At 37.5% G+C, this 17529-nt stretch overlaps 1 protein-coding gene across 2 annotated transcripts in view; it reads left to right on the forward strand.

The window, feature by feature from the left end:
• The first annotated feature begins 4006 nt into the window (after positions 1–4006).
• Positions 4007–17529, forward strand: part of LOC149558362 (phosphatidylinositol/phosphatidylcholine transfer protein SFH10-like) — a 285735-nt gene continuing 272212 nt past the window's right edge. For both annotated transcript variants that reach the window (XM_089832627.1, XM_089832628.1), the window contains exons 1-2: positions 4007–4453; positions 4531–4611. In XM_089832627.1, the coding sequence (XP_089688753.1) occupies positions 4596–4611 (16 nt within the window). In that variant the 5' untranslated portion in view covers positions 4007–4453; positions 4531–4595. The remainder of the gene's footprint in view (positions 4454–4530; positions 4612–17529) is intronic.

Raw genomic sequence — 17529 nt, forward strand, 5'->3', positions numbered from 1 at the left:
CCAAGGAACAAGGACAATTCAAACACTGGTCAAATGTCAAGCAAGCAGACATACAACAGAAGTCGCCAAAAATGTTACTAAAATTTTGCACATGTGTAAATTTTTAAGTATACATGCAGTGAAAATACAAAAATGCTTTTCATTTCATTCAAGAAATAGAAATGTCTTTTATACATTGATGTTTTCAAACAATGAAATGAAATGATATATTGAACAGGAAAAAGTCTCACACAAGCTGTGAGTATAGCTCACTGTATTAAATTTCTTTCATAAGGAAATACATGAACAGATACATATGAATGAAAGAAATAAAGAGGAGTAGAGATAACCAGTCATTGCCTGTTGCTTTCACTGGTTATGCACCCTCTGTCTGGCACACTCATACAGCTCTGAGCTCCGTGATCTCAAGCAATTGCAAAAAACATGAAAACAACTGATGTTAGATCCCAAAGGATCTAAGCAATGGCTGCCTATCTCTACAACATATACTCTATTTGTTGATGCATTTCATTACAAGAGTAAACAAACCGAAAGAAAGAAATAAAGGTTATTTGTGAGTGTCACGAGCCCGTGCTTGAACCTCACAGAATAGTATGATGCAGGATTTCAACGAATAAATAATGATTAACATCATAGATTGCAAGAGTGTACTTGCTACAAGAAAGCACGAGAGAAAAGTAACGAAAAATATTTCAATCAATGCTAAGAAGCAAGGAGTTTTTATTGCAAAGCTAAACATGCCACTGGAAAGTATGTTGACAAAATCTTAGAAGGCAGACACAGGATGAACAAGGTTATGTTGTAACAAATTGTCATGTGACTGGAATGCTCTTTTAAAGAAATCCCAACAGCAACTAAGTTATAGCCCAAGTGAATATTATTGCATCTGATGGGGTTCAGAAAAGTTTTGAGGGTACAATGGTTAGTGAAAACTATATAAAGGATTTTGATGTCTTGAAGATGGATGCCTCTGATACGCTTTTACAGTCAGTTGAGGTTGGGAAATTATTCACTCAAACTTGCTTAGTGATGCTTTGCAATTGGAAACACATAGACCACATATTGATTGCTGGAGTTCTCAGTGAATTGAACTGGGTTTTTGTTAAAAATGAAAAAATAATTACTGAATTTTTTTCAAATTGATCACTTGCTGCATTTATAAAAATGCCTCAATTGGCTTATGGTGTGGTAATATGAAGCTTTTAGTGGAGGATGAATGAAAAAATATCATCCGGTGGAACCATAAAAAGATGTTATTTGATTGTGCATATAACTTTAAACTGAACAACCTGCAAAAGGGTTTGAAACATAATGAAGTTGTTGATTCATTCTACACAAGAAGGTTAGCAATAATGTTTTCTCAAAGTTAAAAGCATGCTCTACACTTGAAGATAAGATGGCATGTGCAATCAAATAAACATCTCCAGCAAATGTTATAGTAACCACATCACAGAGTTGTCATTGTTTCTATCCTCAAAGACTACATACAACAAATATCATCGTGGCAGTTAAACAAACTAGTAAGATTCAGCAATAGCAACATGTATTTCAAATTCATTGATGACAATGAAGATTGGATAAAAAGTTACAGGAGAAATTACCGGGTTTTGTTAAAAATGAAATGTAATTGCCAGAACTTGTTTTTAACAAAACCCATATGCAAAAATGTAGATTGGAATGTATCATACAACAAATCAATATCAGCAAGCCGGCATTCACCTCTGACTATTGCAGATTTTTTGATTTAAAATGTTTATTGCTGGGTTATGCAATGATTAACGAAGGAAGTGGATCCTTACTACAGAGTTGTCACACAAGAGGGTCTTCATTATCTGAAGCAGCAAGTCATGTATATGGGAACATTGAAGTAGAAACTATTCAAGTCACTAGAGCTTGTTTCCAACTTATAACAACAACAAATCAATATCAACAAATACCCACAGTTAAAAAACAACAAAGAAATCGAGCTCTATCTCAACAATAAAAAAATCAAAGCTCGAGGTCAACATGGCGACAAAATGAGAGATTTTCAACAGTATTTTCCATTACGACATCCAAATACAAATAGGAGCCCATGCAATAAGATTCAGCAGAGATTAAATGTCCACAGTCAACAGACAAAGATTTTACATCTTCATTTCCAGCTAGGGAAATACCAAAAATGAAAAACCTTAATCTGTCAAAGCAAGGAGAAGATCAGCTACATCAGAGAAACTACATTTTCAGCAGTTACAAATTTCATTATCATTCATGACAATATCAGATTCAACAAATCTAAATTCTTACCTCTGCGGCTACAATGGAAGGTGCACAGTCACGGGAAAATGAAAATAATTTAAAGACCAAGCAATAAGCAGGGAAAAAATCCAGATAAAACAACCTCTTCAGACTTGAAACCCTCATCCTGTAGCTTCCAAAACTTCAAAACAAACAAGATAAAATGAACTCATTTTAGGGTTCCAAATCTTTTGAGATAGGTTCCAAACCTCTACGAGCTAAGATAAAGATTTTACGAGATTTTAGGGCTTCAGAAATTCAGACAGCCAAATTTCAGGGCTTCTAGATTTCAGACTTAGCCAATTTTCAGAGGTCAACTTTTGTCTTTCAACTTGGTGGATCTCTTATGCATTCTTGTTATTTTTTTAGTCAATGATGATGCTTGGAGATCCGTTGGTGTTGGATGATTGTCAGTCTTCCGTTGCAATCTTTGTGATCCATGCATGTTGTTGTCATGTGCACTTACACTTGTTTAAAAAAAAAAATAATCTTGCTTGTATTTCATCCTTGTTTCCAAGGATCTCCGAGCGTGGCATTATACAACACATGTAGAATATTGATAAATCTCTAAGCAAGAAAAGGACTGATGCAGACAACAACCAAAGACAAGTAAGAAGAAATCATGATAAATTTGTTGATTTAATCCCAGGTTTTCATTTTTCTATCGAGTTTCTCCTAATGAGATATCATTTTCTTCTTGTGGTCTTTGCAAATATATAAAATTACAAATCTCAGGTTCATGGTTGTAAATCCTAGACAATTTAGAGCACTCTAGGTTCATCACACTACTAAAATATTTGATGCTTTGACCAAGTGACGATTACTTATAGTTGTTAATTTTTCCACCATTTTTGTTTGCAATAGAGAGATACAAGTAATGGCTTCCACCCTATAAAGGTCACCTACAATTTAAACATATAAGTTTTCAAATCAAACAATTAATAAATGAAAAGGTTGTCAACACAACCCACCATAAAAAACTACAAATCTCCAACAAATTTTTTTTTGAATGTAGATCTGCAATGGTTGAGGGGATTCTAATTTCATAAATGAGGTAGAGATCATTGACATGATCAAGCACCATGATGCATTATTTTTGAGAAGATTTTATGTTTCTAATGATGACATTGAACAAGATTACATAAAACAAGGTTTATGAAAATATGATAGAAATAATATAAAAGACCAATATCTCTTAAAGGAACTACCATTTCTCTCCATACACTCACATTTTTGAATCCAAACCCTAGCTGCCAGTGCAAAAATTAAAGAAGAAAAAAGACAACAATAAACCAAGTACATTTAAAAGTAAATGAAAGAAAGACAAATATTTTTATATAAAGTTTGTGTGTCTAATTTTGTTCTTATCCAATATTGCGAAAAAAGAACAACTCCCTGTCACTATACATAAAAAGAAGAAGTGGTGAATAATAGATATTTGAAAATTGTTTTGAAAAAAGTATTTAATTTTTAAAAAGCAAATATTTGTAAATTTATTGTAAAATTTTAAAACATATTAATAAGTCTTTTTAGCCATACTCAAAGCGTTTTAATTGAATTCGTTATTGATTTGAAATTATCAATTATCCCCAAAGATCTTTATAGCACAAACAATATTATTTTAATTTTAATTTTATTGAGACCTAGCAATTGGCAACTCTAGTTCCACCTTGCATGTTTGGGACGGTGGATTTATCTCCTTAAAATATCTTTAAAAACATAAAAAATTATTGTTAATGCTTCTTTCCCGCCTACACGATTTCATTTTGGAAGCCTGGAGAAGATTATTCGGTTCGGTAGCGAAAACTTACTCTGAAAAAGTAAAATGCCTTCGGTCACGTTCGTCGAGTCAAAAGAAGCTTCGTCCGTACCAACAAGACACGTCAGCAAAACAAAGACTTCCATTGGCTGGAACGAATAGGATACCACCACGTGCTATTTATCTTTAAACGCTCAATGACAGACGGGGACATCCACTGACATCTTTAAAACGTCTTTTTGATATTCTCTCACATTTCTTCTGCTTCACAAATTCTTTTCCAAGGCAGGCCGAAAGAAAATACTGAAAGATTTCACGAGAGCTTGTATTTCGTTTTGGTCCGTCGATTGCGACGGCCAATTTCTCAGAATTCCCGCTGGTTCGGAAAGAATTATGGCTAGATGTAACTGTTAAACGGTACGTGATTTCCAATGCCATTCAATTGTCACCAATCTAGTTGTACATTTTTCTTACAAATTAAAAATGTTTTCTAGGGTTTGGCGACAGTCCTTTTAGACTAAATCCAACATTATTTATACGAGAATTTACTGTATTTAACATGGCGGCTCTAAGAGGTATGCGTTTTGACATTAAGTTCTGAAATTAAGCACCAGTAGGGACGGTTGTCTTCAATTTCTTTTTCTTTCTTTGTTTTGAAAATATTGGTTGTTAGAAAGGGCAAGATTTCGTGCACGGTTGGGTTTCTGCGCCTTAAATGAATTTTAGATTGTAAATATTGATGATTTTCTCAGGATTTTATAAATAAATTCATAGATTTGAAATGTTGATAAATTTCATGTAGCTTTATGGTAAATTCATCCGTAGATTTGAATGTTGATAAATTTCAGAGCCTCATGATAAAAATATCCCTATTTTGGCTGAATTAATTGGTGAAGTTGTTTTGCATTTCAATTGTTTTTTCGTATTTTCCAAAGTTTGTTAAATTCATATCTAGATTTAAGATATTTATAAATTAGCGTGTTTCCGCATACTTTTAATTGACTTTTTAGTTCATCTAGGCAGGAAAGTGTTTTGAAGTTTAACAGATGTCGAGATTACGTTCGGATCAGTTGTCGGTAGCTGAGATACGTTTATTTCATGAATTCTAATTTTGAAATGTTTGTAAATGCCATGAGTGGTCGGAAGCATTTTAATTGATCGGTAAATTTCCCTCGAGGTGTTTACTTCGCTTAGATTCGCGACCCTCTTACGCTTCGGTCGATTGTGGAAACCACACCTAGAAATGAATGTTGTAGTTTAGCAGTTTATACATTTTCCAACATCGTTTTTATCGCTATCAACAAGATTTACACAAATAAAGAACATTAACATCTATATAAATTTGAGTATTTGTACATTTAAATGCCTAGAATTAGCTGTGTGAGTTTATTGTTTAAACATTCAATAATTATACATATAAGCGTAGATAACAAATTCAGATTTCTTAAAAAAAATCTGGCTGGATCTGGATATTTTGGAATGGTTGGATTTGTCCGATTCAGTCCAGGCTTCAGATTTTTCAATTCTTCCAGAAATTTTACCTTTATTAATGAAATTTCTGGATTATTATTCCGTGTTTGACCTCTTGAGTAAGTCAAAATGTTGGAACCTTGTAATTATGCTTATTTAACTTCTCGTATATTTTAACATGTAACATGACCCGAGCAAATTTCAATTCTATTCTCCTCAAGAGAGGATTTACGGCTAGAGCTCATCACATTTCACCACGGAGTTAACAAAAGAAACTTACCGCCCTCTTTCGATGAATTAAACAGGCATCGGAAATGTAATAAAATGATTTGTTTACGTTTTGATAGGGATTGAAAGTGGGCACAGTGTTTTGTTTCTGCGACTAAGATTCGTCGAAATGAATTCCGAGTTTGAAATGTTTGTAAAGTTCTATGTTTATATTATTTACCAGTTAGTCGCCCTTTACATTTTACTAAGAAGTAAAGTTGTTCTGAAATTCAGTTGCTGTAAATTGACGAAAGAGGTTGAAATTTTATGTAAGGTAAGGTCTCTGCAGCTCAGATATGTTCAAATGAACTCTAAATTTGAAATGCTATTAACTAAGAATTGTAGCTGCCCTGTTTGGTTGAGTTGTGGAACGGAGGGTTTTGAAGTTTAATATGTAAAGGGTATGTTTTCTTGTTGGTTAGCGTACATATAAATGAACTCTAAATTGACATGGTTTAAAGTTAACTTTCAGTGCTCTCATAAATGCTATTTACTTCCATTTGTCCCGTTTGTTGAGATATGATTTATTGCAGAATTGTTGGGCTTGATTTTTCTTAAGAAAATCAAGCTATAGGTAGGATTAGATCACAGTTGTAGATTGGGCTCTTCGAATTGCTAAATTCATGCATAAATCTTTTTTTTCTTTCACAAAGTCCCTATAAAATAAATAAGTGCATATGAAATACATGTATCACTACGATTCAAATTCTCCATTTCCTGCATTAGTTTCAATGAAAATTCAACGGTTTTCATCCTCAATTCTTAAAATCTTCAGCTCGCTGTCGATCGTTAGATAGAACTGCTCCGTTGAAGGCTTTCATCCTCAGCTTCAGCCTTTTGAATTTTCATTCGTCAGGAAACCATTGGGGTTTTCACCCTACAGATCGGAGTTTGGCCATAGGCACGAATCTTAGAAAAAGAAATTGTAAATTTTCTAAATGAAGCTTCTTTCCACTGCTCAAGTCCTTTTATAACATTTTTTGAGATAAAATATTTTAATTTTTCTTTGATCTTTTTATTTTCCAACAAAAGTATGACCTTTAAATGGCATTTCTGAACCTGGTGGTGAGCAACACAACTTAAATCGCCTTTAAGAACATATTTAATTAATTACTATTATTTGTTCTCTTAATTTATTATTGTCCGACAACTTAAGTTTAATTGTTTAATCATTTTCTGCAGTCTGCTACAAAGTGACATTACAGTCTGCTGTACTCAAATATTGCTTTTCCGCAAACCATATTATAGAAAATTCTCTTGGCTGCACTTTGTGTATACATTAGGTTTCCAAGTCAGCCTAGAAAATTGCTGCTTCTATTTGATTGAAGCTAGTATGCTGATACTAAGATTTCAAATGTAGAATGCTTCACTATCACCATTCTGATTACATCTTGAATACCAATGTACCGAGTCTTTGTTTTATTTTTCACGGTTCAGCATAATAGCCATCCTAAATAACCAAGTTGAAGTACCTCATGATGCCACTGGTCTGAATTTCACTGGCACGTGCCACTCTATTCTTTAGTCTTGGATATACCAAATAATCACCTGGATCTCCTATCTTGTGATGTCATCAAAGCTAATATTAAAATTAAAAAATGTCCCAGCTTCCATCACAAAAAAATGGATTATCAAAAGTTAACTCTGCATCAATTTCAAAAAGTGGATTATCAATAGGTTGGAAACTTTTACCATTCTTGGATTTAAACCATTCCTCTTGTTGCCCCATTTTTGAACATGCAACTTTAGGAATCTATTCCAAATTAAAATTTTCTTGAAACCTATACAGATCACAGATCACTTGCTTGATTTTCTTACCCTTCTTCATTCTCTTGCTCCCTGAATTTTGTAATTGCAGCAAGCTGTTCTTCTGCTTCTAGGATTGCTATATGAGTGCTTTGCAAAGAGTTCTTAGTCGATTTAAGCTTAAAGGTGAGCTCATTAACCTTTGCTTTTGTTTCTCGAGATATAGATAAAGCCTCATTCGCAAATTTGGTAGCCACATCTCTATCTTTGATTATCTGCAAATATGCTTATCTCATTTCTTCTATTGTATTCTTTAGTATTTATAAATCTGCCAAGGTAACAATTTGTTCAAGCTGACCTCTTTTTGCCTTCTGCATTATTATTTCAACGAACCTTTTTGGTCATCCAACTTAGATTAGTGTGCACTTCATTTCAGTTGTTAACAATAATTTTTATTCCAATCTTCCTATGAATGCAGGAATAATGCAAGGATAATGAATTGTTGTTAGTAGGCATACGGAAATCATAAATTTCTTGATGCCTTACAATGGTGTCATTATGGATACTTTAGGTCTCATGTGCCTCTCCTTCAATTTTCTTCACTAGCTTCATATGAGTGCTTATTAGTAACTGTTAATTTGGAATTTGTATCAAACCAAATATCCTCTCCAGTGGCTTCAAAATTTATGTCATCTGGATACACCTTTCATCTGAATCATCTTGGAGCTCTACCTCAAGTCTTGTCTTTTCTTCTTCCTCAAGTTCAATTCTTTCAGTTTCTTCTTTGTTCTTGTCTTCACTCTGTTGCATTAAATCATGTGAGAGGATCCACTAATTCACCTTATTTATTGTTCCCGCATGAGTGACTAGGCATCTAGGATTCATGTCATGTGAAATTATGCTGCTCTCTTCTTAATTGGTTCTTGCTCATTTTGGGGGAACCTGTAATTTGTAAACCACACAAAATCAATTTATCTTTCGTCAACTGTCTTTTTAATTTTTTAATCTTTTGCTTAAGCCTTAACCAATCTTTTTGATAACTCGTGTTGCAGTGAAACATCTCTCTCCTCTCTCTGAACACCCAACATGTTAGATAACAATAGCTTAAAGATATCATCACCTTCATTCAAGATCAGAGTGCAACACCCTCGTGCTTTTGTTTGTTTTGCTTTTCTGTTTTCTGAATGTTTGTTGTTGTAGGGAGATATGCAGTATACTTGTTTCACAATAATAAAACTTGCATCAATATAATAACTCCAGAAATGACAATATACATAATACTTCACACTAAGATTGAACTTAGATTAATATTCAGAATAGAGAGTACAATAAATCATCAAAATGGGGCAATACCCAGAGAGCTAAGCTGATAAGCACATTTACAACATATCTACTAAGTCTAGCAATATAGAAGTCTGGTCTCGCACCGAATTTTTTAAATTGGCAAGGGTAAATTGGGATGCCACTCTCTAGAAACACCTCTAAGGCTCCGAAATGAAGAGGACTTCTGGTGCAGGTCCTAACTCCTCCAAACAGCGAGAGAAACCTCTTTAAAATCCTATCAACATTTAAACCCAGATGTCACATCCCTCCCAGGGACGTACAACCAGCAAGGAAGATTACAACCTACTCAAAATGACCTCTACAATCTGCAATAAATTCAATTCTCTTCCTCAATCTGCCTCTGCAAATGATCTCCGACACCATGTGTAAAAACGCTGACTGGTGATAGCTTAATCAAATATCTTTTTTTTTCCCACAAGGCAATGATTTGGCATTTTGTCGAATATTTGGGAAACAAATTCTCCAGCAATGTGATTGGAATTGCAAATATTTTAAACGCTCTTTGATATAGCCAAAAATATGCACACTCTTTATTGTTTATACTTGAGCCCTTTGGAAATTTTCACCAATACATATAATGAAATGAAATGCTGACAGATGAATGGATAACTCACAACCATAAGCCAAATACTGAAAGAGAGTCAATTTGCAGAATTGGAGTTTTATTAACCTCTGAATTTTCCAGTATGCACAACAATTCAAATACACTTGCATGTAATTTGAAACAATCAGTTATAACCTTGAATTGTGCAATTGACGAGATGGTCTTGATCTTTAGTAACTGAATTAGGAATCGCAGCACTCTGGAAAATGTCCAGTTCAAACAGAGGCTTAAAGGGTGTCCCTTGTTCACAAACACAGGCTACATTGGATTCCTACAGACTCCCAAATTAATTGCAGACCCTGTACCAATTTTGCAGGTTCAGATTGGACATTTTGCAAGCCATGTGTGATGACATTGAGGCCTGAAAAACAATTGCAGCCCCTCAGAAATTAACGCAGGCGTTGGGTATTGAATGACAGGCCTAGATTAATAAAATGTAGCCTATAATGTGCTGTGCCAGCCCTAATTGAAGTCATGCTGGCTTCCTCTGACAGGTGCATTTCCCGTTAATGCAATCACTGTTAGTATGTATAAGCAGTGGTCTCGATTTAAGCACAATGACCTCCCATTTTCTGAACGCAGGTAACCAGTGAGGCTCCAATTCCTTGTAAAACTCAGTCAATTATGTTCAGCATCAAACCTCCTCAGGCACAGTTCAAACAGTCAGGAGGAAATAAAAAATTGTAATGCAATCATAGGGTAATTCTCAAAACTCCAAACCCACAGCCAGTCACACAGCAAATATAGTATTCAAATAGGATTTAATACCTTCAGTATTAATTATATTCTCCAAGCCACAACATGAACAAAAATGGAGATTCCCAACAATTAACCAAATTACTATACCTCAGCATTGATCTCTAAAAATCTTCAGAAACGGAATTCACAATACCTCAGCTATGAATTACCCAGTACTTTGCAGCTCCAAACCCTTATACTTCAGCAAGGGCACAAAACCAACAACTCAGAAAAAGTCACAAAGACGCAAAAGCAAATAATATTTAATCGGATGCTTTTTCCAATAAATGAGCTCATATTTATAATCCCTTGTTGGCAAAATCTTCCAAAAATAACTTAACTCCAGAAACTGCTAGAAGTTTTCCAAAGGAATGCAGCTTCTGAAACTTTCTGACACAACTCTTTTAGTCATATCTCTTAATGACATTTTTATAATAAAATATTATAATAATAATTCGACTTTAATAATAAATTAATAAATAAGAGCACACACAATTAATAACCACATCCACTGTAGGTGACGACCAACTGCTAGAGCTTGCACTGCCAAAATAAGACTTAATAAAAATAGTAAGTCCACAACTGGGACCCCCTAATGACCCTGTCAGCTCATGAGGGTTTCTATAATGAACTGACCCAGTGATCTACGAAATCTCGTTAAAAGTGGGGACATTAGAGTACTCCCTCTCTGAAATTTCTTGTCCTCAAGCAATCGGGCATCTCACTGAAACGTTTGCTAGGATCCCATAAGAAGTATGTGACATCCTTGCCATCACTGAACTAACTGCATTCCAACATCATTAGAACCAACAACATGACTTGTAGCATAGCACCCAACACCTGTATTGATGATGTAGAAATCAGGTCATCACTAGAAGACAAGCCCATAGGAGAACTCAACACTCTCTCCTTCATTGTGCCAACCCAATCATCTTGTAGATGATCCGACTTAGGGAAACCAACTCTGCACTTGATGCAAATTCTAAACATGTGAGTCAAACACAAGATGGTACACACTCATCATAGTATAAACTCTACTGCCACTATGATCATCCCCATCATCATCTTCAGGTTGCTGTGATGACTCATCCTCAACCACATGAGTATAGACCCACATACCATGGTTCGTTGCCCCCTCTAGCCTAAACTCGCAAGTATGACCTTTAGAGAAAGGCACCTTGTACCAATAGCAGAGTTGTCTCCTCCTTAGATCCTCTCTAGAAGTATCATCAAACTTACCCACTGATTTGCCTTTGCCCACAACAACTGGTGGGGACTCTTCATCAATGGGTGGAGGAACAAAAGATGTCGAAGCAACCCTGCCTCAAAGATGACTCCAAATCTCGTGACTCCCTCATCACTACCTGTAAAGAAGATGGGTCCAATGACTTCACCCATCCACGGAGTGGCTTAGTCAATCCCTTCATAAATAACATCACTCGTCTGTCAGATCTATAAGATTTCCACAATCCATTAATATGAGTTATGATTTCTGGATTAGATTCTAAAAAACTGTACACAATCTAATCTAGAAATCATAACTCATATCACTCGTCTGTGTTCCGAAATATCATAAACCATGACTGAAAGCCTCTAGAACTCACTAATATAATTCTCTGATCCACCAGATTGCTTCAGTTGAGCCAACTCACGAAAGTACACCCCTGGATTCTTCCTATCAAATCTCTCAATTAGGCGATCCACAAACTCCTGATAGGAAGTGATTCTTCCTATCTTTTCAAAGTGCATCGAACCACAGATCACTTCTCCTGGAGCTTGTTCAGATTATACAACCTTTTCCTCAGGCTTTCCATGTCGCGTACCATGAATTCCGTCCGCTACCATTCCTCGCCGTCAACTATATTCTTGATTTTAGAACCTTCACTCTGTATTGCTGAAGTTTTTATTGAGCCCATCCTCTTTGTTTCCTGTGCAGATCGTACAATTTGTTTTCCTTGCTGCCGGCACCCTTGTAATAGATCAGTGGTTTGTCGTAACCTTTTCTTCCTACGCAGTCATACTGTGGGATCTTTCCTTTTTCTGGGTTCGTGCTATATGTTCTTCCCTTCAGCTACAGTTGTAATCGCCTTTCCTTCTTCCACTTCTCTGTATTCTTTCGGACACTCATTTTTCTCTTCTTTCTCACCTTCATCTACCGTTAACATATTACAACTTGGAAAGAGTTTGTAGTCCTCTATCTGCTAGTGGTAAAGACCGTTGATAGAATCCAAATCGTCATTTGTTGATCCTCCCTCCAACCGCAGGACTCCCTCCTAATCCAGTTCCATACGCTGTCTACCTTAATCCTCCTCTGCTTCAAAATTTGATGACAGGGCCTCTTCCCCGACCATTTGGGTGTGCAGATCAATAACAAATCGCTGGCCTTTACTTTCGAGTGACAAGGTGTTCTTCCAATTGTGTTTGACTTTGGCTTGAATAAGCCATCCACGGCCAAGGATGGCGTTGTATCCTTTTCTGTTCAACGGGATCACGACAAAGTCCAATAGGAACGATTGTGTGCCAATCGTCACCAGCTGTGCCATGAGAATGCCCAAAGGTTTGATGCCATGCTGGTCTGTTGTGAGCAACTGAAATGTAGGGGGCCACAATGTTGGCTGTGCTAACTTTTTCCAAGTCTCCTCCGGTAAGACATTTATGCCGGACCCTCCGTCGACTATTGTGTATGTGAGAACATGTCCGAGGATCCCCATCTCGACGACTACTGGATGCCGTCCGGATGTGAGGGCTAGCAATATTTGGTCTTCTTCCCCTGCAGCAATTTCTTTCCCTCTACCTTGTTCTCCGGGTATCCTTGGAGCTGGCGCAATATTTGTGAGGGCTGATCGGAGCCGGGGCATTGTAAGAAGCAAATCATTTATCTTGACAGGTATCTCCGTTTGCAAAATTTGCCGTACAATGTTTTGTTCCGCGAAATTCCTTGTCGAAGTGTTGGTGGTGTCCTTTAATTGAGATGTTTTCGCCTGCGATGCCTTTTCAATCTCTGCCTGTGCTTCCCCAAATTTCCTCTTTTCTTCCGTCGGGTTTGGGTACTCTTTTGCTTGCCTCTGTGTAATCGCCAACACCTCTTCTTCAGCTGTCCCGACAGTATCAAGTTGACTCCAGATTTTGGACATTTGGCATCTTCATGATCGCCAGGTCCGCACCATCTGCATAATAATTTCGGTGTGTTTGCCATTGTACAATCCCGCGCAAAATGACCCCACAAATTACATGTTCGGCATTGAATGATCGGCCATCCGTTCGTATCATACTGAATTCGACTCCTCCTCCCATTATTATTGTTATTGTTCGCATTGTTATTGTTTTGCCCTCTGCTATTATTCCTGTACCCACCCGAAGTGGCACCATCAATGTTTGCATTTTCGTTCCCTCTTGACGTGGAAGCTGCTTGTGTAAGAAGCACTTGCTGAGATCCTCTGGTTTTCATGTTGTAGGGTCATTCCTTTGTCGAATGTCCCATGATCTGACAGATGTCGCAGAATTGGTTCTTCGGACAAGACCCTTTAGTATGACCGTTCGTCTTACACTCCGTGCACCACAACTCACTTCCCTTTGTCTCCTTTTGCATGTTTTTAAACTCCTTCATCATGCGGATCATGTCCTTCTGTAGGGTGCAGACCTTCTTGTTGTTGCCTTCATCATCGCTGCTATCTTCTTCGGAAGGCTCATCGTCATCATAATTAGATGAGCTAGTCTTCTTCTTCTTCTTTGTCTTCTGCTCACTTTCGAGGTTCAATGCTCTATTATAAGCTTCCGTGTATGACGACGGCGGCACAATTTTCATTTTCTTCCGCAACTTTAGGCGTAGATCTTCCACGAACCATCTTTTTTGAAGTCCGTCCATTGGCTTGTTTTCCATTTTATTTATCAAATTTTTTTATTTTCTGGCGTAGACGCAGACAATTTCATTCTTCCCTTGCTTGGTATTGAAGATCTCACCAACAATTTCATTATCATTGCATAACAGTTGAAATTTTGCGAGAAACTCCTTTTTAATGTTATTCCAACTGTCTAGCTTCTGCGGATCTGTACTAGTAAACCAGTCAATTGCCACAGCTCGTAGGGATGTCGGAAATTGCCTTATCCAGTTGTCTTCATTAGTTATGCCATTTTCCCTCCAAATCGTTTCACATGTTTTACAGTGTCGAATGGGATCGGCCGTACTGTCGCCATTGAACTTTGGTAGCTTTTCTTTTGGTCCTGCCATTACGACTGGGTTTTGTGCACAGGTGTTGTTTGGTACTGCAACATCGGCGTTGTTCACTCCTACACCGGTGATCTGCAATCCCACACCGACGGACTGTTTTGCCACACCAGTGGACTGTACTCCCACACCGGTGGATTGTTCTCCCTCACTGGCGGACTGTTCTCCCACACCGGCGGTCTGCACTCCCACACTGGCGGACTGTTCTCCCACACCGGTGGACTATTCTCCCACACTGACGGTTTGCAATCCCACACTGACGGATTGCACTCCCACACCGGCGGACTGTTCTCCCACGGTCTCAACAACTGCGAATGTTGGCGAAGAAGGATCTTCTGAAGTTGTCCCCTGCGGAAGTGTATCTCGGACGAAGAGTTCACTCCATGCTCTTGCTTTGTCGGCACTCCGAGCCGTGCGAGTCAATGCTCTTCCGTCTGGATTCTCTTACCTCGGCGAACACAAATTCAAAAACTCCTCCCGTGCTTCTTCCACCAATTCCACCCGCTGTCGAGTTTCCTCCAATAATTCTTCCGTGCTCCAATTTCCGTCAGTAATCTTTTGCAATCTCCTTCGGCATTCGGTTTGTTGTGCCAGAATTAAATTTTCTTGCGCAGTACGGATTCCATCTTTTCCCTTGGCCTTATTTCGGTCCTTGTTAAGCTGATTTGGCATTAATCTTCATTCCTCCCATCTTCCAAGTTCATAAGGCAATGGTGCCAAATGTTTACTGCATAGGTTAATTAAGAAATGCACACAGATAATAAACACGAACAGCAACAGTACTCTTTATTTTATTCGCATATGCCAGAACATTATATTATGCTTCCTAAGATGATTTACAATGATCCTAGATGGGGCATAAATACTTTCCGCTGAACCTTCCCGAAGGAGTCCGTCGGCTACACAACAATACTAATCTACTTCCCATGGAACCTTCCCGAAGGGGTCCATCAGCTACACAATCTTTATCGACGACATGAACCCATCGGCTACACAACAATTACTGATGACACCAACTCGTCGGTCCGTCGGCTACAAAATCTTTACCGACAACAACACCTTGTCGGCTCCACAATATTTATAGACGACATCATCATCTCGGATTCTATCCTTGATTCAAGGTCTATGAGAACCAACGAAAACATCTTGAGTCCTCTCACCAGTTCGTCCTCGAGGGAATGTTATCTGTTGCAGAGGGTTAGACAACTGTTGCAGTACACCTGTCATCTCTTGCTGTTTGACAACCAAATTCTTGAATGTCTGCATAGCCTCTTTGTCAATTTCTACATCAACATCTTTGTCCTAACCTACCTGAACCACTTAGATTACCAACAAACTCAAACTGTATCTCAGGCTCACCTTCCCTAGGTGGAGTGGTACAACCTCTACGGGTATGGTGCATACCCAATACAAATCTCCTATCATCTCCTATGACATTGAATGCAAAACAAAAACAAATGCTAAAAACTCCTGCATAAACCACTGATCAATAATTTTGAGCCTAGTTCCTGCCGATTGGTAGGAAATCGCTTTGATTCCATTGTAAAAACCTTATTGGTGATAGCTTAATCAAATATCAAATTTTTCTCGCAAGGCAATGATTTGGCATTTTGTCGAACATTTGACAAACAAATTCTCCAGCAATGTGATTAGAATTGCAAATATTTTAAATGACCAAATTCCTGAATGTCTGCATAGCCTCTCTGTCAATCTTTGCATCAAGATCTCTATCCTAACCTGCTTGAACCACTCGGATTACCAACAAACTCAAACTGTATCTCAGGCTCACCTTCCCTAGGTGGATTGGTACGACCTCTACGGGTATAGTGCATACCCAATACAAATCTCCTATCATCTCCTATGACACTGAATGCAAAACAAAAAACAAATGCTAATAACTCCTGTACAAACCATTGATCAATAATTCTGAGCCCAGTTCCTACCGACTGGTAAAAACCTTATTGGTGATAGCTTAATCAAATATCAAATTTTTCCCACAAGGCAATGATTTGGCATTTTGTCGAACATTTGACAAACAAATTCTCCAGCAATGTGATTAGAATTGCAAATATTTTAAATACTCCTTGAAATAGCCAAAAATATGCACCCTATTTATTGTTTATACTTAAGCCTTTACGAAATTTTCACCAATACATTTTAATGAAATGAAATGCTGATAAATGAATGGATGACTCACAACCGTAAGCCAAATACTGAAAGAGAGTCAATTTGCAGAATTGGAGTTTTATTAGCCTCTGAGTTCTCCAGTATGAACAACAATTCAAATACACTTGCAAGTAATTTGAAATAATCAGTTATAACCTAGAATTGTGCAATTGACAAGATGGTCTTGATCTTTAGTAACTGAATCAGGAATCGCAACACTCTGGAAAATGTCCAGTTCAAACACAGGCTTAAAAGGGTGCCCCTTGTCACAAATGCAGGCCACATTGGATTCCCACAGACCCCCAAATTAATTGCAGATCCTGTACCAATTTTGCAGGTTCAGATTGGACATTTTGCAAGCCGTGTGTGATGACGTTGAGGCCTGAAAAACAATTGCAGCCCCTCAGAAATTAATGCAGGCCTTGGGTATTGAACAACAGGCCTAGATTAATAAAATGCAGCCTATAATGTGCTGTGCCAGCCCTAATTGAAGTCATGCTGGCTTCCTCTGAAAGGTGCGTTTCCCGTTAATGCAATCGCTGTTAGTACGTATAAGCAGCAGTCTCGATTTAAGCACAATGACCTCCCAATTTCTGAACACAGGTAACCAGTGAGGCTCCAATTCCTTGTAAAAGTCAATCAATTATGTTCAGCATCAAACCTCCTCAGGCACAGTTGAAACAGTCAGGAGGAAATAAAAAATTGTAATGCAATCATAGGGTAATTCTCAAAACTCCAAACCCACAGCCAGTCACACAGCAAATATAATATTCAAATAGGATCTAATACCTTCAGTATTAATTATATTCTCCAAACCCAAACATGAAAAAAAATGGAGATCTGAAACAATCAACTAAATCACTAGACCTCTGTAGTGATCCCAAACAATCTTCAGCAACAAAATTCACAATACCTCAGCTATGAATTACCCAG

This window comes from Cupressus sempervirens, chromosome 5 (assembly GCF_028749045.1).
Source record: "Cupressus sempervirens isolate cs-2001-9-10 chromosome 5, ASM2874904v1, whole genome shotgun sequence".
NCBI lineage: Eukaryota > Viridiplantae > Streptophyta > Pinopsida > Cupressales > Cupressaceae > Cupressus > Cupressus sempervirens.